The 24,615-nt window shown below is 37.7% G+C and overlaps 1 protein-coding gene across 4 annotated transcripts in view; it reads right to left on the bottom strand.

Annotated features, from left to right (window-relative positions):
* Positions 1 to 1,068: 1,068 nt before the first annotated feature.
* The window catches only part of ADGRG6 (adhesion G protein-coupled receptor G6), a 157,437-nt gene continuing 133,890 nt past the window's right edge, over positions 1,069 to 24,615 (bottom strand). Inside the window, exons 24-26 of one of the 4 annotated variants that reach the window (XM_023729619.1) lie at positions 24,143 to 24,295; positions 19,605 to 19,696; positions 1,069 to 1,306 (exon numbers count right to left, since the gene is read on the bottom strand). In XM_023729619.1, coding sequence (XP_023585387.1) covers positions 1,283 to 1,306; positions 19,605 to 19,696; positions 24,143 to 24,295 — 269 coding nt within the window. In that variant the 3' untranslated portion in view covers positions 1,069 to 1,282. Of the gene's footprint in view, positions 1,307 to 1,328; positions 1,471 to 15,252; positions 15,405 to 18,782; positions 19,697 to 24,142; positions 24,296 to 24,615 lie in introns of those variants that run through there. The other 3 variants (XM_023729625.1, XM_023729607.1, XM_023729612.1) reach the window with 3 other exon arrangements.

The raw sequence follows: 24,615 nt of genomic DNA on the forward strand, positions 1-24,615 counted from the left end.
ACAAAATTGAAATTAGGCCAGTTAATAAGCCTACAATGGCTTCTAAGTATTCAAGGGAAAGGAAGTATCACACACCTTTCACTTTAAATCAAAAGCCAGAAATGATTAAGCTTAGTGAGGAAGGCATGTCAAAAGCCAAGACAGGCCAAAATCTAGGCCTCTTGCTCCAAACAGTTAGCCAAGTTGTGAACACAAAGGAAAAGTTCTTGAAGGAAATTAAAAGTGCTACTCTAGTGAACACATGAATGATAAGAAAGCAAAACAGACTTACTGCTGATATGGAGAAAGTTTTTGTGGTCTGGATAGAAGATCAAACCAGCCACAACATTCCCTTAAGCCAAAGCCCACTCCAGAGCAAGGCCCTAATTCTCTTCAATTCTATGAAGGCTGAGAGAGGTAAGGAAGCTACAGAAGAAAAGTTTGAAGCTAGCAGAGGTTGGTTCATAAGGTCTACGGAAAGAAGCCGTTTCCATAACATAAAAGTGCAAGGTGAAGCAGCAAGTGCTGATGGGGAAGCTGCAGCAAGTTCCTGAAGATCGTGCTAAGATAACTGATGAAGATGGTTACACTAAACAACATACTCTCAATGTTGACAAAACAGCCTTATACTGGAAGAAGATGCCATCTAGGACTTTCACAGCTAGAGAGGAGAAGCCAAGGCCTGGATTCAAAGCTTTAAAGGACAGGCTGACTCTCTTATTAGGGGCTAATGCAGCTGGTGACTTTAAGTTGAAGCCAATGCTCATTTACCATTCCCAAAATCCTAAGGCCCTTGAAAATTATGCTAAGTCTACTCTGCCTGGGCTCCATAAATGCAACAATATAACCTGGATGACAATACATCTTTTTACAACATGGTTAACTGAGTATTTTAAGCCCACTGCTGAGACCTACTGCTCAGAAAAAAAAGATTCCTTTCAAAATATTACTGCTCATTGACAATGCACCTGGTCACCCAAGAGCTCTGATAGAGATGTACAAGGAGATTAATGTTGTTTTCATGCCTGCTAACACAACATCCATTCTGCAGTCCATGGATCAATGAGTAATTTTGACTTTCAAGTCTTGTTATTTAAGAAATACCTTTCATAAGGCTATAGCTGCCGTAGATGGTGATTCCTCTGATGTATCTGGGCAAAGTCAATTGAAAATCTTCTGGAAAGGGTTCATCATTCTAGATGCCATTAAGAACATTCATGATTCATGGAAGGAGGTAAAATATCAACATTTACAGGTGTTTGGAAGAAGTTGACTCCAATCCTCATGGATGACTTTGAGTGGTTCAAAACTTCAGCGGAGGAAGTAACTGTGGATGTGGTGGAAACAGCAAGAGAACTAGAATTAGAAGTGGAGCCTGAAGATGTGACTGAATTGCTGCAATCTCATGATAAAACTTTAACGGATGAGGAGCTGCTTCTCAGGTATGAGCAAAGTAGTTTCTTGAGGCAGAATCTACTCCTGGTGAAGATGCTGTGAACATTGTTGAAATAAAAATGAAAGATTTAGAATATTAGATAAATTTAGTTCATAAAGCAGCAGTAGGGTTTGAGAGGATTGACTCCAATTTTGAAGAAGGTTCTACTGTGGTAAAATGCTATCAACATCGCATACTACAGAGAAATCTTTCATGAAAGGAAGAGTTAATCAATGTGGCAAACTTCATTGTTGTCTTATTTTAAGAAATTGCCACAGCCACCCCAGCCTTCAGCAACCACACCCTTGATCAGTCAACAGCCATCAACATCGAAGCAAGACCCTCTACCAGCTAAAAGATTACAACTCACTGAAGCCTAAGGTGATGGTTAGCATTTTTTAGCAATAAAGTATTTTTTAATTAAGGTATGTACATTTTTTTTAGACGTAATGCTATTGCACACTTAAAAGACAACATTATAGTGTAAACATAACTTTTATAAGCACTGGGAAACCAAAAAATTAGTGTGACTCGCTTTATTGAGATATTCACTTTATTGTAGTGGTCTGGAACCAATTCCCAAAATATCTCCAAGGTATGCCTGTATATGAAGAAGAAAGTGGCAACAGGATTGGAGGAAGACTCATTAACAACCTGCGATATGCAGATGACACAACATTCCTTGCTGAAAGCAAAGAGTATTTGAAGCACTTACTGATGAAGATCAAAGACTACAGCCTTCAGTATGGATTATACCTCAACATAAAGAAAACAAAAATCCTCACAACTGGATCAATAAGCAACATCATGATAAACGGAGAAAAGACTGAAGTTGTCAAGGATTTCATTTTACTTGGATCCACAGTCAATGCCCATGGAAGCAGCAGTCAAGAAACCAAATGACAGGTGCGCCTGACCAAGACATGGTATTTTCAATTGCCTCATATGCATGCAAAACCTGGACAATGAATAAGAAAGACCGAAGAAGTATTGATGCCTTTGAATTATGGTGTTGTCGAAGAATATCGCATATACCATGGACTTCTAGACAAATGAAGAAATCTGCCTTGGAAGAAGTACAGCCAGAACCTATACTTAGAAGCGATGATGATGAGATGTTGTCTCATATACTCTGTACATGGTTATTAGGAGGGACTAGTCCCCAGAGAAAGATATTATGCTTGGTAAAGTCAGCAAAAAAGAGGAACACACTCAACGAGATGGATTGATACAGTAGCTACAACAATGGGCTCAAACATGGCAATGATTGTGAGGATGGTGCAAGACCGAGCAGCATTTCCTTCTGTTGTACATAGGGTCGTTATGAGTAGGAACCAGCTCAAGGGCACCTAATAACAACAACGATCCTTTGTTTGCAGACATTTACGGTTCAGCAGTAGTAGAATGCTTGCCTTCCATGTGGAGACATGGGTTTGATTCCATTTAATGCACTCATGCATAGCCACCACTAATCTGTCAGTGGAGGCTTATGTGTTGCTATGTTGCTGACCAAGTTCAGTGGAGCTTCCAGACTAAGACAGACTAGGAAGAAAGGCCTTGCAATCTACTTCTGAAAACCAGCCCATGAAAACTCTAAGGATCACAATGGTCCGATTTGCAACTGATCATAGGGATGGCACAGGACCAGGCAGCATTTCATTCTGTTGTGCATGGAGTCATAGTGAGTTAGGGGCTGACTTGAAAGCAGTTAACAACAACATTCCTTTAAGGACTAGACAAGTTCCTGGACAAGCAATTAATTTATGGGCTTAACACCTAAGTATATTACATCTGTTTTCATAGACCTAGGAAAAAGTGTAAGGGTGGGAGGAGGTGTTTACAATATTCTGCTGTGATCCATAGGGTTTTCACTGGCTCATTTTCTGAAGTAGATCACCAGACCTTTCTTTTCTAGTCTATCTTAGTCTAGAAGCTCCGCTGAAACCTATGCACCATGAGTGACCCTGCTGGTGTCTGAAATACTACTGGCATAGCTTCCAGCATCATAGCAACACACAAGCCACCACAGCACGACAAACTGACAGATGGGTGGTGGATTCTAAGATGTAGAGGAAAAAAAAAAAAAAACATAATTGTATGAGTTACTATCAAGATTTAAAAAAAAAAAAATACATTGACATCGAATCGATTCTTACTCATAGTGACCCTATAGGACAGAGTAGAACTGCTCCATAGGGTTTCCAAGGAGTGGCTGGTGGATTCAAACTGTCAAACTTTTGGTTAGCAGCTGTAGTTTGCCGTAGCTCTTAACCACTGTGCCACCACCAGGGCTCCATATTATAAAGATTAGGAGAAAAAAAAAATCAATAAACAAGAAAACTGCCTCAGAGTCCTCAGAGCACGTGCCTCTGCACTTGGGGAATTCAGAAGGGCATTTTAATGCTGAAGGAGCCCTGACTCCATCTGCCCTTTGAGCTAGAGGCATGGAAACACAACATGGGGCAAAAATTTCTGGAGAAGGAGATGCAAAGTGAAAGGAAACTTTGCTTTCTGCTCTCATGGGGAGTCTTTGGCATCTGAATGTAAAGATGGCTCAGTGTTTGGTTTCTATTAATAAAATTTCCGTAGGTAAAACTAGACGTGGATTGGTCAAAGAAACTACACAGAGAGATTTTTCTAGACTATTCAAAAAAAAAAGGAGCTGAGACCAACTCCCTGCCTTTATAAATGTCCTAGCCTAATAAAAATGAATTAACTTTAACACACACTAATTGAACACCTACTATGTGTAAGGCACTGTGCTAGTTGCTGCATGGGACACAGAGATGAACAACAGTACTGTATGCAGGGCCCTAGCAGCTGGGGCCTAACTAATTCTTTAGTCTGATTTTTCACCAAGTTCTCCTTTTATACGCTGTAATGAGCTATGCCAAATTCAGTGAAGGCCTCCAATAAACTCATAGTTTAATTAATTCATGCCCTTACTCTGCTTGTTAGACTCTGTGCTTAGAGGTCACATTTTAAAGCTCATCTCAAAAAATAACATCCTACCTGAAGCCCTACCTGATCACTCCCCATCTAGAATTGACTTTCCCCTTTTTTGTCTTCACTGTTGCTCTTTTGCAGTGGTTTTGTATTATAGAAACACTTAGCACACAGTTAAGTATTACTCAGCTCCGCTCTTGACCCTACATATTTCCTTTCATCCCCTACTCATACACATTAAGGTTATAGAGGCCTATCACTAAAATACAATTGTGTACACCTTGAAAGCACAAAGAAACCATGACACTAAAAAAAATTTCCACCTGTTTCCCCATTTAAATCTAAGGAGGCAAATAATTTGACCTGTCAGTCATTTACATATAAACCATTTTGGTCTCATGTGCTGGCATTTGGGCTTTGATTCCACTGTACATATAGCTACCTCAACATTGTAAATACTTTATTGTACCTATTTGCTTACACATCTGTCTCTTGTACTGAACTATATAAGCTTCTTGAGTGTAAGACCCATATTTTTATCTGCTTGACTAATATGGCACTTGATACATGGCTGTATCATTGATAGTAATAATAATCCTACGTGCTTTACATGCATTTATTTGATCCTCGTCATAACTGTATGAGAAAAAAGTATTATTATTTTTAAAAAGAAGGAAACTAAGGTGTTGGTTAAGTAATTTGCTGATTTCCTGATTTATGCCTGTTGTTTCCCTTTACACAGTGTCCCAGTTTGGACAATAAATTTATGGTCATTTTAGGTATAATCAAAATTCAAACCTAGGCAATGGGCTCCAGATCTCCAGTTCTTATCCTCTAAACAATACTATATGTTCCTGAAATGGACATTGAATGAACGAATGGTTAAAATTCAGTTCCTGCATTACAGAAGCTTACGGTCTTAACAGAATGAATAGATTTGAAAAACTCACAAGTAACTATTATACAGGGTGAAATGAAAAGAACAAAAAAAAAAAAAAAGGCTATGGATGTTTCATGGATGAGAAATGACATTTGTTTGGTGACAGGAGATACTTCACTGACTAGGAGGCATTAGAAATGGGGACTGTCTTAGTTACCTAGTGCTGCCATAACAGAAATACCACAAGAGGATTGCTTTAAAGAATAGAAATTTATTTCTCACAGTCTGCATGCTGAAAGTCCAAATTAGGGTCTCAGCCGTGTCAATTCCTTTCTTGTTGGTAGCCCTGGGTGTTCCTTGGTTCCTTGGCGGTCCTTGGCTTATAGACAATCCTCACATGGTGTCTGTCTTCTCCCTGGGTGTGCCTCTGTGTTCATTCTGCTCTCTTTTTTTTTTTTTTTTTCAATTGTGCTTTAGGTGAAAGTTTACAGAGCAAATTAGTTTCTCATTAAACAATACACAAATTGTTTTGTGACATTGGTTGCCAACCCTGTAATGTGTCAACACTCTCCCCTTCTCGACCTCAGTTTCCCCATTTCCATTCGTACAGTTTTCCTGTCCCTTTCTGCCTTCTTCTTTGGTGTTGGGCCGGTGTGCCCATTTAGTCTCGTATACATGGTTGAACTACGTATGTTACCGTTTGTTTTATAGGCCTGTCTAATCTTTGGCTGAAGGGTGATTCAGGAGTGACTTCAGTATGGAGTTAAATGGTGTCTGGGGGCCATATTCTCGGGGCTTCTCCCGTCTCTGTCAGACCAGTAAGTTTAGTCTTTTTTTTGTGAAAGTTTGGGTTTTTCTCCCATTCGTCTGAGACCCTCTATTGTGATCCTTGTCAGAGTCATTCTGCTATTTTTAGAACTCAGAAGTGATTAGGTTTAGAATCCAACCTACTCTGATATAACAAAAGAAAATCCCTATTTCCAAACAGAGTCACGTTTACAGGACAGGGGTTAGAATTTCAACTCGTTTATTTTCGGGGAACACAATTTAATCCGTAACAGGGACCATTTGAAATGGGGGAGACCATGAGAAAGAACATTCCAAGGCAGAGAAAAGAGTTTGCCCCCAGCTAATGGATAGGGAAAGGATAAGACATATTTGGGGAAATGACTCAGCTGGATCATGGGAACTGTGTATTGTGGAGAGCTTGAATTCTAGGGAAATGACTCTAGACACAATTTAGTAGGCAGTGGGGGGTTATATGTATCTACAGCTGAGATTTAGGAAACTTAATCAGGTTGATATATGTATGATGGATTGGTGCACATACCACATGGGATACTCAGTAAAAGTTGGCTGGATGAATTGTAGAAGATATATAGCTTTATAAACGCAGAAGTCAAAAACCAAGAAGAAAATGTAAAACATTTTTCAATTCAAGTTGGTTAACAGTAACATTAAGTTTCACAAATTCTTAGTACTTGTTATGCTCAACAAATTCTTAGTGCTTTTTATCCTTGCAAGAGAGACTGATATGACGTGGATGATTTTATAAACTAATAGAAATTTATGTGCAGGTTAAGTAGAGAATATTTTTCTGCTATTTTTATGGTTTTTCTAGTAGTCTAGTTGATTAATATTTTGAAAAATGATCGGGATAGAGTAGGGTAATGAATCTTATTGAAGCATGACAATCCCACTGAAAATAATAAAACTGAAATGTTTCTTATGGACCAGCAATGAATGAAAATAAAATCCTCATAAGGGTTGGAGAAGTTTAGCCTTAGCTAGAAATCACTATTCTGAAAGAAAAACCACCATAAACCTTGGAAACAGCATGCACTTAGGTTTTTTTCACTAATACCCTTTGGCAACATCGACAGACTTCTGCTGAGATTTTATGTTTAGTTTATTATTTGAGAGCCTGGGCTTTGAGGACACAAGTTTGTCTCCGGCATCACAGACACCACTTTTCACCAGGAATAGCAAAAGCTGGTGAAAACACACATTTCTGCTTTTTGTTTCACCTAGGCAGACAGAAGGTAAAATCTAAGAATTTTCTGAGAGTGTGGCAACAAATACAGAGAGGCCTGACTCTCCTATAAAAGGAAAACAAAGGGTGTGCTTGCCTGAAGCTGAAGGATTCTCCAGTGTGAACTTCAGCATATTCCCAGAAGGAAATAGTATATATGTTAGGGCCACAGACTCACTAGGTTGAAGTCCCTCCTCCCTCCCTCACCAAGGTTAAGTTCAGACTCTTGTGTAAAAAGCTAGTAACTTCATGTAGGTATGAGTAATGCCTTCTTTAATAATTGCAATTTCAACAGTCATGGTAAGAGGGCCTAGAGAGTGGCCCATGATTCTATAACTGAGAATTTGACCTAATAGAAAATGGTAATACTAATCCAGGCCATGATACTTTATCATTTATAAAATATTTTCCCATATATTATCTCAATTGATCTTCACAATCATGTGAGTTAGCTCATCATCATCATCATATCCATCATCCTCATTTTACAGATAAGAAAACTGAGGCTTAGATTAAGATACTTCCCAGTGACAGTTGGAAACCCTCAAATATATATTTTTTTTAATTGTAATTTTTTTAAAATTTTTTTTGCTAATAAAAAATATCCTTTGCTGTCTCCACATCATACTACCATCCTCTGATTTAAGCAAATTCCACATAAGGGATCATCAATATTACTAATGTTTTTATTTAAAATTAATGGCATTTTAATATCACTATCCTTGACTTATGGAAAGTTCCCTGTGATTAAAATGATGGAAAGATAATGGAAAGAAGAAATAGGGCCTAGTGAATTTAGGATTTGGTGGCAGGGCCATATGGCTTCCTTCCACTTCCATTATGCTAGCCTTTTAGAGTCAGTTTCCAAAGACATGCGCTAGCACTGTCCCTTTTAAGCTCTAGGAAGTGCTAAAAAAGTGTTCACCTTCCAAAGTGTCCTGACCCTAGGTGGGACCAAGAATGGGAAGAGATGTATGAAGTGACTAATCTCACTCCACCCTGGGAAATGTGTCTTGCACAATGTCTCTCTCTAGTCATTAAACCAGATGCTGTTGAGTCAATTCCGACTCATCATGACCCATGTGTCAGAGTACAACTGTGTTCCATAGGGTTTTTAGTGGCTAATTTTTCATAAGCAGATAACTAGGCCTTTCTTCCATGGCACCTCTTTTGGTGGATTCGAACCTACCATCTTTCGGTTAGCAGCCAAGCGTGTTAACCATTTGCACGACCCAGAGATTCTGATGAAGGTAGATGCATCTATATTAGAAAAAATGTTATATAGAGTATATATGTTATGCTATATAATGTGTATGTATATATATATTTAAATACATAAATTTGCCTTCCAGGCCCTCAAGCAGACCACTTCCAAATGCCTGAACAATGTGGAGGAACTTTTAAGAGAAGGAATGTTCCATGAAACCCAACAGCTCATTTTCATGAATTTTAGGAAATAACACTACTATAATTCAGGAAACACTGGATTCTGGTTCCCTTCCTACCCCCACCCTGGAGTTATAGTCGTGTGCACTAACAAGAGTTTAGAGAGGGGATTAGAATATGGTGGGCTTGTCCTGCACTTTGTTGTGACTATGGAGAAGGCAAACTTTGTACATCATAATGACATCAGGACGCTTTTAGAAGCCCTGGGAGTCACCCTCACACAGATTAGATTGGTGGGTGAAAAGGGGCAACTGACAAAGAGAGGCCCATACCGTGGCTACTTTCATCCCCAACGCATGCTAACAAGTGAGAGATGGACACATTTTAACTCAAGGATTAAGGGAGGCAATGCTTTCCAAACTTCAAGTGCTTTTATTAAGCAAATAAAATAGGAAATAGCAGAATAAGTATTAGAAAAAAGATTCTTTGAAGAAAAAACAAATCCAAGTGAACTGGGAATTATTTGGAAGAATGAAAGCCACAACCATGTTGGCAATCCCTTACAGCTTTTGTGGATAAGGAAAAAGGAAAAACAACCATTTCATAACTACAAACTGATTTTTCTGAATGTGGCAAAGATCTCGTAAAATATTTTCTAACTTTTATGTTTGGAGTACTGGCTTGAAATTGTTCCTGAGAAGAAAATGGCCTTTTTACAATTCTGAGTAATATAAACAAAAACAATAAAAACAACAAAAACACTGCACGCACACACACACACACACACACACACACACACACACACACACACACACAGAGACCTTATAGTTCATGACCAAAAATTATGAAGAAATGATCTTCACTACTTTCAGGTTAAAATGTTAACTAACCAGTTGCTGTCAAGTCGATTTTGACTCATGGCAACCCCATGTGTCAGAGATGAACTGTGCTCCACAGAGTTTTCAATGGCTGACTTTTCAGAAGTAGATTGCCAGGTCTCTCTTCTGAGGCTCCCATGGGTGGACTCAAATCACCAAACTTTCAGTTATTAGCAGCTGAGGGCATTTACCGTTTGCACCACCCCAGGTCTAGAAGTGGACTTATCAAGGTATTGACAATTTCTGTTCTCAATAAACATATATGGTTTTGTTTTCTTCTAAAGATCTAAACTAGCAACTGTACTGGCTCCTAAGTCATCCAAGCATCCCTCGCCTCTGCTCCACAGAGTTGCATTGCCATAGATTCCCCATTGTCATGACGTCTGGGAACTCATGTTTGATACAACATAGAACAAGATTTCTCAGGGCCGTTGAAAGGGAATCATATGAAATGGTATCTTTTTAAAGTACTTCTTTGATCTTTGGCAATCATTCCATGCTAAGAACTGTGCTGTTAATGCTCTTAATGTCCATGCACGCAGCTTCCTCTAATTCGAATGCAAACCTGGCATCCCAGGGTAAGGCCTGGCCTCTGCTACGGGGCATATCCACACACCTTTACTAAGTGGAGCCTATTGCTTTTGCCTTTCTCATTCGCTCAGCAAGTGTTCCCATATTGCACCTCTGAGGACAATTCTTGACAACTATCAAATCTATTTTGTTCGCTGTCTTCATGGTTCCTGCTGATCTGTTTTCTTCTTTCCCCTCTGTGAACTGTAGACGGTGTTGTAACGTACAGCCGAGGAGGAGAAATGGGATTTTTGTACCCATGTTGAGGGGATCATTAATTCTACAAGAAGATGGGTTTTATCTCTGATTTTCAGAATGAGTATTGCTTTACTTCTGGAAACATCTTCTCTTTTATCCTTAGAAGACATGCTTCATGCCCTGAGAACATTAAACATGCATATAAAAAAGGCAGTTATTTTAGAAAGAAAAAGGATATAGAATACATGTATTCCCTTGAGAAATTCAGGTTGAACAAGATCGAGTGTCTTGCTTGGCATTTAGCGTTTAGATTTTTGGATTCTGTGTTTAAATGGAAACTACCAGCATTTTTATATTTTATAAAAAAGGCAGAAGTATAGAGTTAAAAAATACTTTCGCTCTTAATCAGCCTCCCTATTTTAAAGATAAATACACTGAGGCCCAGAGCAGATAAGTGACATACTAAAGTCCAACAGCATAAACCATTACCAGCCAAATAAATATTTCCTAAAAAATTATTCCAGTGACCTTTCTTCTATATTATCTGACTCTTTCAGAGTGAGAGAACCGTTGGCTTTAGGAAAACGGAATCAATCCACCTTTTTAAATCTTGAACAACAGTAATTCTATATGAGAACTTCCTCTAGTTCTTCTTATCTTTACTAATGAACAGAACTACAGTTTAATACAGATTTGCTTCAGGCTCTAAGACGGATATCTGACTTGTAGAAACTAATAGACAGCAATAAAACCCAGGCTAATACGCCGATTGGGACCTCAGATTATTTCTTTAATTGCAATAAGTTAACCAGAACAAAAACAGATTTAACACAAGCGCACACAAAGCAAGTCTAGTGAATGTTGCATTCTTGTTCTGAAATTACAACAGTCCTCACAACCTAACAGTCATTCAAGGAAACTGATGAATTTATCGAATGAAGGATGCAAAGAAATAATTTTGAAATGTTTTTGCATAGCTATGTCAATTGCTTAACTTGGGATGGTTTCTAAAACGTTTTTTGATTTTACATAAATGAAGTGGACAGAGAAAAATATGGATAATTAAAATTCCCAGTTAATCTCTAAACATCACTGTTTATTTTTAAAATCTCTGGCTGAAGGTAGTACAAGTGACACAAATAGTTAATGCCCTGTGGCTAACCGAAAAGATTGGCTGTTTGAGTCCAACCAGAGGCACCTCAGAAGGAAGGCCTGGCTGGGGATCTACTTCCTGAAAAATCAGCCACTGAAAACATGATGAAGCACAGTTCTACTCTGACAGACACATGATCACTATGAGTCAGAAGTGACTTGACCGCAACTGGTGTCTTGTACTCGGTGTTTGTCACGCCTGTGCCCAAAAGTGGTGGGATGGTGCTTGTTAGCAGTCCGCTAGGGTGAGCTTGGTATTGTTCCTAGTTACGCAGCATTCAAGTCAGATTCTCTAGCCATCCTGGATTTCTGTGAATATGGCAGGTGGCAACAGAAGCATGCTATTCAGATCTTTCAATGGTGGCAACAGAAGTATGCTATTCAGATCTTTCAATGGAGAACTTGCTGCAGCTGTAGAATCATTCAACAGCATCCAGATGTGGTGCCTTGGGATATGATGCAGCTTTAAGAACTGAGGACATGCTCTCCCCAAGCAAATGGAAGCCTTTTTGTTCTTATCCCATTGTCTGCATCATGTAAGTTGACATAGCACAATTGGGGTAAATGGTCTTCAACCACACAATGCTAATAGTATTTTTTTTTCCTCGTTTTGCTTTGTATTTCTAGTCCATGTTCTTACAAACCCACTAAAATTCAAAGAACTTTGAGATTTGCTTTTCTAAAATATAAACTGAAAGTGGACCAGATAAACTACAAATTACAATTCATTTCAAAAAACGTTAATGGAGTACCTGTTACGCAGCTAGCAGTATGCTATCGCCTATGAACTTGACAAATATAAACATAACCCAGTCCATCTGATCTTAATATTAACAATACTCTTCAGTAGAAAACAAACACACACAAAATCAAGGTGTGAAGTATCTGTGCTCTAGACACTGTAGGCACTTAATAATATTTATTGCTGTTAAGTGTTAATGCTAGACAAAGCATTAGCTCTAATTTGGCAGCAATCGTTAAATTTCAGCTATTTCCAGATACACCAATTATTTTTTGAGTTTAATAGTTTCAAATGTGTGAGATCTGTCAGATCCACTAGTTGGTGAACTTCCTGTAGGAAGGCTCCTCGTTTTAGATTTGCAACTCCCCATTTTCTATTTACTGGGTTGTAGTCACCTAGTGTACTTGATTGAGCCTCAGGATGATGAAGCAGGGAAATATAACAATGCTCTAGAGGTCCTTCTTTTGCTCCTAGAGTACTTACACTCTTTATCTTGTTCGGTTAATTTCTTACCCAGTGTGATCTAGACCACAGAAATATCAATATTAAACTATATTTAATGAGAATATCACCTATTTTAATGGTTGCAGCAGTACATCAACATGGAACTGCCAGAAATTCAAGCCAGATTCAGAAGAGGACATGGAACAGGGGATATCACTGCTGATGGCAGATGGATCTTGGCTGAAAGCAGAGAATACCAGAAAGATGTTCACCTGTGTTTTATTGACTATGCAAAGGCATTCAACAGTGTAGATCATAACAAATTATGGATAACACTTTGAAGAATGAGAATCCTAGAACACTTGGGCTCGTGCAGAACCTGTACATAGACCAAGAGGCACTCGTTCAAACAGAATAAGGGATACTTCACAGTTAAAAATCAGGAAAGGTGTGCATTCGAGTTGTATCCTTTCACCACACTTATTCAGTCTGTATGCTGAGCAAATAATTTGAGAAGCTGGACTATATGAAGAAGAACGTGGAATCAGGATTGGTGGAATACTATTAACAACCTGTGATATGCAGATGACACAACCTTGCTTGCTGAAAGCAAAGAGGACTGGATGCACTCATTGATGAAGATCAAAGACTATAGCCTTCGGTATGGGTTGCATGTCAACATAAAGAACAAAAATCCTCACAACTGGATCAATAAGCAACATCATGATAAACGGAGAAAATATTGTCAAGAATTTCATTTTACCTGGATTCACAATCAATACCCACAGAAGCAGCAGTCAAGAAATTGAACAATGACTAGTCTGACAGAGACTGGAGGAACCCCCGAGACTATGGTCCCTGGGCACTTCGTTAACCCAGAACTGAAACCATTCCTGAAGCCCACTTTTCAGATTAGACAGGCCTATAAAACAACACTAAAGCCAAAAAAAAAAAAAAAAGAAAGAAAAGAAATCGAATGATGTACTGCATTGGGCAAATTTGCTACAAAAGACCTCTTTTAAAGTGTTAAAAAGCAAAGATGTCACCTTGAAGACTAAGGTGCACCTGACCCAAGTCATGGTATTTTCAATTGCCTCATATGCATGCAAAACCTGGATAATGGATAAGGAAGACTGAAGAAGAATTGATGCCTTTGAATTATGCTATTGGCAAAGAATACTGAATACAAGAATGAACAAATCTATCTTGGAAGAAGTACAGCCAAAGTGCTCCTTGGAAGCGAGGATGGTGAGACTTCATCTTATGTACTCTGGACATGTTATTGGGAAGGACCAGTTCCTGGAGAGGGACATCATGCTTGGTAATGTAGCTGTTGTTATTACATGCTGTTGAGTCAGTTCTGACTAATAGCATCCTTATAGGACAGAGCAAAACTGCCCCATAGGGTTTCCAAGGAGTAGCTGGTGGATTTGAACAGCTGACCTTTCGGTTAGCAGCTGAGCTCTTAACCATTGTGCCACCAGGGCTCCTTGTAAAGTAGAGGGTCAGTGAAAAAGAGGAGGACCCTCAATGAGATGGATTGACACAGTGGCTGCAACAGTGGTCTCAAATATACCAATGATTTTGAGGATGGCAGAGGACCAGGAACTGTTTCATTCTGTTGTACATGGGGTCCCTATCAGTCAGAACCGACTGGATGGCACCTAACAACGTCACCTATTTTCTTCTAACTGACATCCTAAATTTATCAAAATCATTTTAACTAACTCAGAATGAAAATAAGCCAAGTCCAACAAGAATAATTTCAGACATACTCCAAAATCTCTTGACTCTATTAGAAAGAGTCTAAAGATTTTGGAGTATGTCTGAAATTATTCATTACCCATTTATTCACAGGTGTTTAAATAAATTCTCAACCAATATGGTTTGAGAATTTAGAATATTGTTTGGTTATGACTTTTCAAAACACAGCCAATAAAAATATTTTAATGAACTGATTTGGGGCCTCTACTTGTAAAAGTTTCTCCCTGAGTCCAGTCCCCTTTCCTTCTAATTATTCTATCAGAATCACCTTCCTAAAGCCCAACTTGGATATGGTTCCTTCTCTGCCCAGAAACTCTTATGCCTTCTTAGAGCCTGTGTGGTGCAAATGGTCAATGCATTCAGCTACAAAGTCAAAAAGGCTGGAGGTTAGAGTTCACCCAGAGGTGCCTTGGAAAAAAGGCCTGGCAATCTATTTTTGAAAAATCAGCCATTGAAAACCCTATGGAGCACAGTTCTACTCTGATACATATGGGGTCGCCATGAGCTGGAGTCGACTCAATGACAACTGCTTAGCCTGAAATTCAAGGCTCCTTGCCCCTCTCTACAACCACTCTTCCATACCCTGATGTCAGGTCAACTTCAACTATTTTCTACTCACCGCCCTGGACTTTGGAGCCCTGGTGGCACAGTGGTTAAAAGCTCAGGCTGCTAACCAAAAGGTTGGCAGTTTGAATCCACCAGCCACTCCTTGAAAACCCTACTGGACAGTTCTACTCTGTCCCATAGGGTCGCTATGAGTCAGAATCCACTTGATGGCAATAGGTGTGGTTTGGTTTATAGGCCTTGGACTTTCCAACCTCTCTGCCTTGAATGACTTTCCTTACCCTCAAAAGAGCCCTATCAGAACCTCAAAGACCAGATTATGACTCATGTCTTTCTAGTCCAGAGCCTACCTCTGAAGCTCTGGAAGTATCTCGCAGCATTATTCTGTCCTTGGATTCTCTTCTTTCACAAGGCTGTAGGCTCTCTGAAAGCAGCTAGGTACGTTGATGTAGAAGAATGAACACAAGAATCAGATGGACTTGTATTTGATTCCTGCATTTTCTTTTTCTGTGACCCCAGGCAAGTTATTTACCATCATTAATCACCAGTTTCCCCAAATGAAAAATTACAATATAAGTATTTCCTCACAGAACTGTGGTGAAAATTACATGAGATAGGAAATAGAAAGTGTCTGGTCCTCAAACATATTTAAGAATTTGATATTTTTTCTGTCAAGTCCTAATTACTCAATTTAAGTTAGAGCTGCCTGTGGTAATAAAACGTCATGTCTTTTACGTTTTTTTTTTTTTGGACAGGCTAGTCAGAATCGACTCAACAGCAATGGGTTATAGAACATAAATGCAAACATTTGCATATTCACATTATTTTTCTCAAAGAAAAGTGTTACTTTAATCATTCTTCCTAGAAATGAAGAGGGAAGGTGAGAAGGAGGGAAAGAGAAAAGAAGGGAGATAGGAAAAGAGGTGAGAAGTGAGAAAAGGAGGGAGGTTGGGGTAGGGAGGGGAGAGAGTGAGAGTGAGAGGTAGATAAATTTGACGCCTTTATATGAGAGAAGTGGAATGTTATTCAACTGAAAATACAGAAGTGCTTCCAAGACACTGTATTTATAAAGCCCAATTCCTTCAGATTTCAGAAATACTATAAACACGTTAGCCTGCAGATCAAACAAGTGTTTCCCAACTATTCCCCAAGGCCGCTCTCAATGTTTTCTGAAGTAACCTGCCCATAAATACTGTAGATGAGCCCCTAAGCAACTACTTGTCTGTTTTCTTAGCATGGCTTGGCCAGGAGTTGTGGAGGTTGGCTCAGCGGTGCCTGGCCAAAGCGCCTCACAACTTAGCACTGGGCATACACTTTGCTGATTAGGGCTGTGAGCCAAATGGGGCCTTGGCTTTCTGAAGTAAGGAATTAACCTAATTAACCACAGTAAAGGAAGAAGGGGAGGTTCTGTTCTAATCATGCAAATGAATTTGGCTAAATGCTATCAAATTTAAGCCTCCAACAATGAAAATAGCTACCACAAATGTGAGAAAAACATTGCAGGTCCTAATTTCTACATAATGTTACTGATTTGGTTCCCTTTTTAGGATGCTGAAGACTTCCCAAAAAAGAAACCTGCATTACTTTTAATCTCCCACAGAGCTTGGCTTTGCATCAGTCACAATAAAAAAATCTAAAAACCTCAAGATGCATTAATCTCCTGTGAACTGGATTTTTGTAATATATTTATTCCTAGTGTTTTGGCAAAGTAGTCCCGTCACTAACTTAATTGGTGGCAGGTTATTTTCCAGTTGTCAAATAATCTTTTCCTACTGAAGAGTCAGAAATAACAACATTCACTCATAAAGGAATTTAATAGTTTGGAACATGAACAACACAAGTATTTATTTGAAAAACATTTTCCATTTAAGTTAAATGGCAAATCAGCTATAGTAGCTTATTACTACTAATTCTAATTTGCACTCACAGTCATTTTTATTCATCATATTCAAAGATATTGCTACAGAAAACTATTTCACAAAGTACTCAGAAAAATATATACAGTTTCTCCAATAGAAAGTTAATTGAAATAAGAAAGCCAGGTGACATAAAGCTGAGATATGAAACAAGTTGACACTTACAAACACAAATAAATAAATATGTACAAATGAGTTTATGCCAACAATGGACGAAGAAAATATACATTGCAAGCCATGGTAACAAGAAAGAAGAATATCTCAAGATCTTAGACTAAGACTCTAACACAACGTAGTTTAAAAAAACAAAAAACAAAATTAAAAAAAAACTCTTTGAATTTATATTATTCTCAAAGTTAGGTTACACTAAATGTTGGCTTCTCCACTAAATTCATGTCCTAAATGCAGATGAAAGCTGCTTATTTGGAACTGAAGGTAGAATTTGGTTGACTTCTACATCCATTTGCAAACGTTTCTATCCAGTTGATTCTTCATTTTTCCTCACCTGGATACTAAAAATTTCCAAAGCTGAGCTGACACAGTCATCAAATATGAAAAAAAAGTTTTCCCACATCTGGGGGAGTATGATTAGAAACCAAAAGCAAACTCATTTTTGAAGTTATGCCTTAATTACTATCAACTAAGTAAGCACTTTTGGGCATAAATCTCACAGTAGAAAGCTAATTAAATTCTATCATATACCTCTAAGGTTTGGGGTAAAGTATATAAATATTCAGCGAATATTTACGACTAATTTTCATCTACATGCAACCTCTGCCAGAATAAGTAGCCTGTTAATATATGTCTATAGAAAAGGATCGGGCTCTACTACAGTGAACCTTAGAGACTTTAAGATTTACTCTCCTCTTCTTCTGAATACGACCCTCCCCTGTTAAAACCAAGCTGGGCAATGCTCATGTCTTCAGTGGTGGTGTTCCAGACTACTGCAAAACGGTGTGGTAATAAAAACTCACCACCACATCACCTCATCTTTCCTCCAAGCCTGGCAAATAGCTTCATGATGGATAAGTGAGAGGCCCCTTGACTTGCTGCATAGCCTGGAAGCTCTCTTATGTCTCATACTGAGAGCTAACTTTCTATGCAGAGGGAAAGGCCTCTAGGTGCTCAGCTCTGGCCTCTGCCTTTAAGCAGATTGGCTGACCAGCATGTCTCATCTTTTCATCACTTACACTGCTTACTTTCCAGAGCCAGATGTTTCCCAGAGCAAACATAGAGCTTCTACTGAGATAGATTTCTAAGAGATTGGATACAACTCCATTATTTAAGAAAAATTAAAATGTGATCTCCTAAACATTCACGAGCAAGAATGCATTACTCAGGACAGTTTGAGAGCTAGGTAAGCTGCTTACTATTATGCACGGCTTGTGTGCAGCAGCCAAAACCATAAATAACACACCATCTATCTAGCCAGACCTCCTCAGGCTCTTACAGAATATATTCAGAAGACTTATGTACAATTAAATTTTAGAACAGTAATTGTAGGCTCACATGTTTGACTTATTTTGATTATGATTAATCACCTATATGTCTCAGTTTATATTTCTTGGAACAAAACTCTTGAAAAGGGGAAGAAAGAGGCTTTTTATTTATGTGATTGAAAATGTTTTAGCAAGAACAGGACCATAAAACCTCAATGACTGTATCTCCTAAAAGGGAGAGAGTACTGTACATGGCAGGCCTGATGGAAATTCTCCTTCCTCTCATGAGCCTGCAGGCTCAATATACATTGAAGAAGCCAGAGCAGAGGTGGAACAAATTCATTCTTATATAACTATTAGGAGAGCCACATTGATGGAACATCAACCTTAGGCTTGACTCAAATGTATAGGATTAAATCCTAATTAATGATGATCCTTAAGCCTGGTGTCTTGGGTATCTTTAACGCATAAAAAGGATAAATTAAATATTAGAAATTTATATTGCCTCATTTTATCTAGGCCAAGGTTTTGGGAACAGTTTCTTTCTTAAGCAGCTATGGTCCAGAATGTTCAGAATTTGGTATGATAAAAAAAAAACACCTTTTTTTAATTTTTGGGTCAGACATTAAACATGCTTTTCTCCATGTGGTTGAAATTTCATTGAAGAAGAGAAAATGTTACTGCAATAATAGAAACCAGTACTGGGATGGGACTTGTGGATATCCAAAATAGTTATAAATATTAGTGTGCTTTTTATTGTTGAGAAAGATGATGGAGAAAATAGCTACAACCAAACCTAGCTATTAGGTGAGGGATGAATGAGCTCTAACCTAGGGTCAATTTTACCTTTACCTCTCCCTTGTCCTCTGATTTTAATGTTTCCCCTCTGAGTTCTGATTAATCTGATTCAGTTATATATGTATATATATATATTTAAAAAACTCATATTCCTTGCAGCTGAGTCACATTTCTGTCTGGATGACGGTTTTAGAAATGGTAAAACATTTCCCCATGAAAGAAATACACTGAGCAGGTGAATTTTGCATTTCACAAATGCCTTCTTAACAAAAATGTTCCTCATATACATGCAGTTACCTAGGTAATAGTATATTTATATCTGCCCATTGTTTTGTCACTGCATACAGATCGCCACATTTCTACAGACTAGTTCCTTTTCTTTATAGTAAAGATACTAAAACTTTGTGCTGTGGCTGAAGGTGTCTGACATGATAATATTTTTATAGAAGTTATCTGAATGAGCACTGCAATAATCCTTGACCTTATCAATGACGTGATGGACAGGGATGATTGATGTTTGTTCTCCATCAGCATGGGTCAGTTTTGATGTGGACTTTTCCATGGATGCACTGTCTGCAAGAAAGGATACAAAAAATTAAGCTGCAAGATGAGCTGGTGACATGTGTGATGAGCTGGTGACATGCCAAGCTGAACACTTTTATTTTTCCATTAGAGAAGTACACAAAGGAAATGAAGCTCTGGTTCTTTCTCAGGTTGGCAATATGCAGCACTAAAATTTCATGTTTTTCATCTTCAAAGTGCATTCCTAATATTCACTGAATGTTAATATGCCTCCTAGTAATTTATGTTGGGGTTTGTTTTAAGAAATGTTTTTGTAAATGGAATTTTTCAAAGAGTCAATGAATTAAAAAAATCAGAAAGTTGCTTCAAAATATATTTGGCAAATGACTCAAAAGAAGAGGTGACAGATTACAGAATGAATTAAAAGTCTCAAAAACTTATGGAAGCAATAACATGATGTCTGAGATATGTTTTCAAAATAATATAGGGAAGAAGGGGATGGGTTTATAAGAGCTGATGGGCACAAGGTGATTAATTATACTATCTTCTTTACTTTTATATATGCTTGACATTTTCATAATACATTTTTTTATAAAACTAAAATTTAAAGGGTTCTGGAGAATAAAAGTGAATGAAAAAAAACATGAAAGGCTAATTTGAACATATTCCCCCATGGTTTTTAGCTTGTGAAATGATTGGAATATAACAAAAAGGTATTTTTAAAATTATTTTTTAAATTACAGAAATCAAAATGCTCTTCACCAAGAACATTTTTAATATAAATATATTTGTGTTATGAACTATGCTACAGTCTCAGAATGATATTACTGCAGACAGCAATAATATCAGAGCAATTTATATATAGAAATAGACTGCAGTATTTTAAATTTCTGTTCTAAATTTTTCAGTACCATATAATTAAATGGTATTTTTCTAGACCCCAAGGCTTTCTAAAATTGGCTCAGATAGTGCTCTGAAATTTGCTCAAGCTCCATTATCTATAAATACAAATGGTTGTCTTCATATCCCCTACAGGAGTATCTTGTAAGTACCTTCCCCCCTTCTTCTCCCAACACTCTGGAGGAAAATTCTACCCTAAGATTAAGCAGAGATTTCACACTGATGACAGAGCCAATATGACCTCCGACAAAGTACTCAGTCTCCCACAGTTATATGCTCTCTATTCAGTACAGAAGAGGCAGAAAACTCCATCCTGAAAAGATGATTTAAGGAACCATGGCTCCAAAATTGCAATGTTCAGTCCAGGCTTTTTATGTTTTGAATAAGTTGGACCTCGTATGTGATATAACATTAAAAATCCATCAATAATTGGTTAAAACCATCAACATTATATCTGTTGTCTTTGGAAGCTATTTTAGTTGTCCAGCTGTTGCCTTGTGTTGGAGTAGACACTAAATATAAAATGAGGACTAAAATAGAAAATGGTGCTCTCATCCCACACTAAAAGCAGCAAGAGAGAGGAACAGATGATGATTCATGGAATGGAAATAATGGGCAGACTGAAACATGGTAGAATGATTATGTCCCTGTGCTGCTGAGAAGGCTCAGGGGTGCAGAATATAAAGCTCCCTCCCCACTCGGCTCCCAGCAAGCTGATCAATTCTGTACTTTCTTCCAGTTCATATATTCACTAGCCATTGGTTTTCTTTTGGGGATTTTTCTGATGACTTAAATCCCAACAGTGAACAATTCATGTTTCATATTTTTAAAAAACCACATATCCTCAGAAGAACTTCAATGATATATTCATTCATCTTCTGGACAATCTCCAGGGGCATGTACTTTCAGAGATTTTGACCAGCTCCATTTCATAGATATGATCCAATTTTATGAGTCTTCACAGTCTAATAAAGTAACAGTCTGAACAGGGGCTGTATTTCAATATATATGGCATTCCCAGTCTTCTCAGTAGACATTAAATTATGAGTAATACTGATTTTGCTTATATCTGGAATAATGAAAACCAGGGGCTAGGGAAATGAACTATTATTTGACCTATGCTAAAATTTCAAGCAGATAAAAATCCTCAAAAAGCAGGCTTGGAATTGACAATTTATCTTTTATGACTTCTATGAATGTACCATGACATATCCAGTAACCCATAACAGCAATGGAAAGTATAGAATTTCACTTCCTTTCTATAACAAACCTTCTCTCAAATACTCCTTTCTGTTGTTATTTTACCTGACATGTGACCCAACTAACTCCAGAGCATGGTACATTTCCTAGAAGGAGCAGCTTGCAGACACCCCATGCAGACAAGAGCCAGCACAGCACATTACCATTTGCAATTTCAGAAATTCCAATTCAATGCAGGAATGTCATTGTGCTAGCTTAGAAATATCACATCACAAAGAAAAAGCAATTTCCCTGGTGCAGCAAGATTCTTAGCTTAATCCATGCAAATATTCTCTTTACCTTGCAAAAATTCATGCATTCCAAAAAGTAATGAAAGTTTACCTGGATGATCCACATTTGTTGAAGGAATGCTCTTAGAAGACATTATCTACACCATAAACATATGAATGTCTAGATCAATTCCAAGAAATATACCAACTAGATATTCATGATATGCAGTGACTTTTTGCATACCCTGCGGGGTTCCAAATACACCAGCAGCCCGACTGAGAACTGATGAGTACCAGAAGGCCACTGGGAAATCAGAAGACTGAAAACCATAATTTATTATCCCAAAGAAGTAAAGTCATATAGCTGGTTATATCCTTACTCTAGCTGAAAAGAATCCATCTAGCCCCAAGTGTTTGTTATATGGGAAACAAAAACAAACATATGTTCTTAAAAAAATCACTTTGAACTAGCAAAGTTAACCTTTGGTACCTCAGTTTCTGAATCTCCTCTTATTTTCTAGTCAATTTTCTTTTCTTAATAATTCCAAAGTTCCCCACATTCCAAATTATCTACCTTGCTATCTTCTCTCCCCCATTTAATAGCAGCATTTCTTCTGGCTAGTTATTCTCTATTGTGTTAAGAAGAAAACAATTCAATCAGTCTAATTCCTATTCATTTATAATTGACTGATAATGAGGCAAAATGAGTATCTGATTTTAAGTTTGATTAAGTAAAAAAAAAAAAAAAATCATGTATTATAAGAAAAGGGTATTTTGTGCTGGAGAACTACCAAGTAGGTGACTACTGTAGATTAGAATAAGGTACCTGTCATCAATTTTCTTACATCAGGTATCCTTAAACAAGGGTATACAGAGCTCTGAATTTTTGGTAAAACTGTTTGTGTGCATGACTGAGAGGCTGTGCCTTATTCTGGAAGGAAGTTTATAGCTTTCTTTCCATTCCTAAAAATACCCTTGACTCCAAGAAACTAAGAACTGCTGTCCTAAGCTGCTCCAAGTTTCAGATCTTTCTTTAATTAATTTCAGAATTAACAAACTCTCTAAACACTCAGACTTTTTTCCACAGCGCCATCGTGAAGACCAGGGAATGGCCACTCCAGTAACAAGGCAGAGGAAGTGGTGTAAGGTAGGTTGTGTATAAGAATTCAAATGTACATGAGGGTCATCTATAATTCAAGTGTTCGCAATTTGGACATTTACAGATATATTACACACCACACTCCTCACTCTCTGTTTCCAAAACATCAAATATTAACCTTTTATGTGCCATTCACCTCTGCTCCTATTTAATAGCTATAATTTTTTTTTTAATTTCCATTTTTCTTTTCAAAGAATTTTTAATTAGGAAAGTGCCACATGCTAAATGTAGACAGTTGTCTGTTAGAAATTTGTTTAGAATTTGAAAGTAGTGATTCTATTATTTTTCTTTGAAGTTATTAAAAGATTACACCTTTTCACACCACTCAGTGGCTAGCAAGTACTGCAAAAAAAATTCTTTATTTCCACGTTGTTGTCGGTATTGTTCATACACATGCTCAGTGTCAGAACTTGTAGTCATAGTAAATTAACAAGAGAAAACAGGAGAGGAACAAAGGCTGTACCACTTTCCAAATATTATGTTCTCTATTCTTTCATATTTAATCAGTGATTTAAAGAGCAACTGCCAATAACAGCACCCAATGGTTAAGAACATAAGTCTTAAATGTAACATATGCCCTGGATGATGTTTCTCCCTGTTCCTATGACGATTTGTCAAGTATCTTTCATGCTAGTCTGAAATAACTGGAAACTCACGGTCTCTATATTTTAAAATAAAAAGACAGAACTTTTAAACAAAAATTCTACAATTTTTGCAGAAAATTGAGCTTGGTATCAAACGATGATGTTACAATAACATTCAGAGTTGATGATATAGACTTGGCTGCAAATAGACAAAATATTCACAAAGGTGCTGGATAAAGTCTTGAAATAGACTTTGATTTTCATAAATCTAAAATAAGCACCCTGTTGGGCACTGTGATCCATCAAACTCCAAGATATGCCAATCTTCCCAATGAAAATGTAATTGGAATCAGAGAACATCTTTACCATGGCCAGAATGACTCACCTGTGTGGCTATTCCTCTTGAAATAGGTGGTAGAACTGGATTTAGATTTGGATGTAAGGTAGGTTGAGTTGGAACCAATGGAGCTTGAAGACAAAGATTTTCCTAGATTATCAGAACTTTTCTTGATGATATTGGTAGCTGTCTTACTCCAGTCTGAAAGAAATGACATAGCTCGCCAACAGTCTGTTTTATGGGTAATATGCTCTGCTTTGAAGCAACATCACTGCATTATTTAAGTAACTTATCTGCAGCATTTGATTTTCTGATATGCTGGCAATGGCTCAAAGAAGAGACTGACATAGAAACAATATGATAAACTGAAGAAACAGATAAATTTCTGACTTTGACCCTGAATATATGTTGTTGGGAGCCCTACTGGCACAGTGGTTACAGCAATCAACTGCTAACTGAAAGGTTGGCAGTTTGAAACCACCAGCAGCTCCACGGGAGAAAGATGTAGCAGTCTGCTTCCC

The sequence above is a fragment of the Trichechus manatus genome, unplaced genomic scaffold (assembly GCF_000243295.1).
Source record: "Trichechus manatus latirostris isolate Lorelei unplaced genomic scaffold, TriManLat1.0 scaffold00002, whole genome shotgun sequence".
Lineage (NCBI taxonomy): Eukaryota > Metazoa > Chordata > Mammalia > Sirenia > Trichechidae > Trichechus > Trichechus manatus.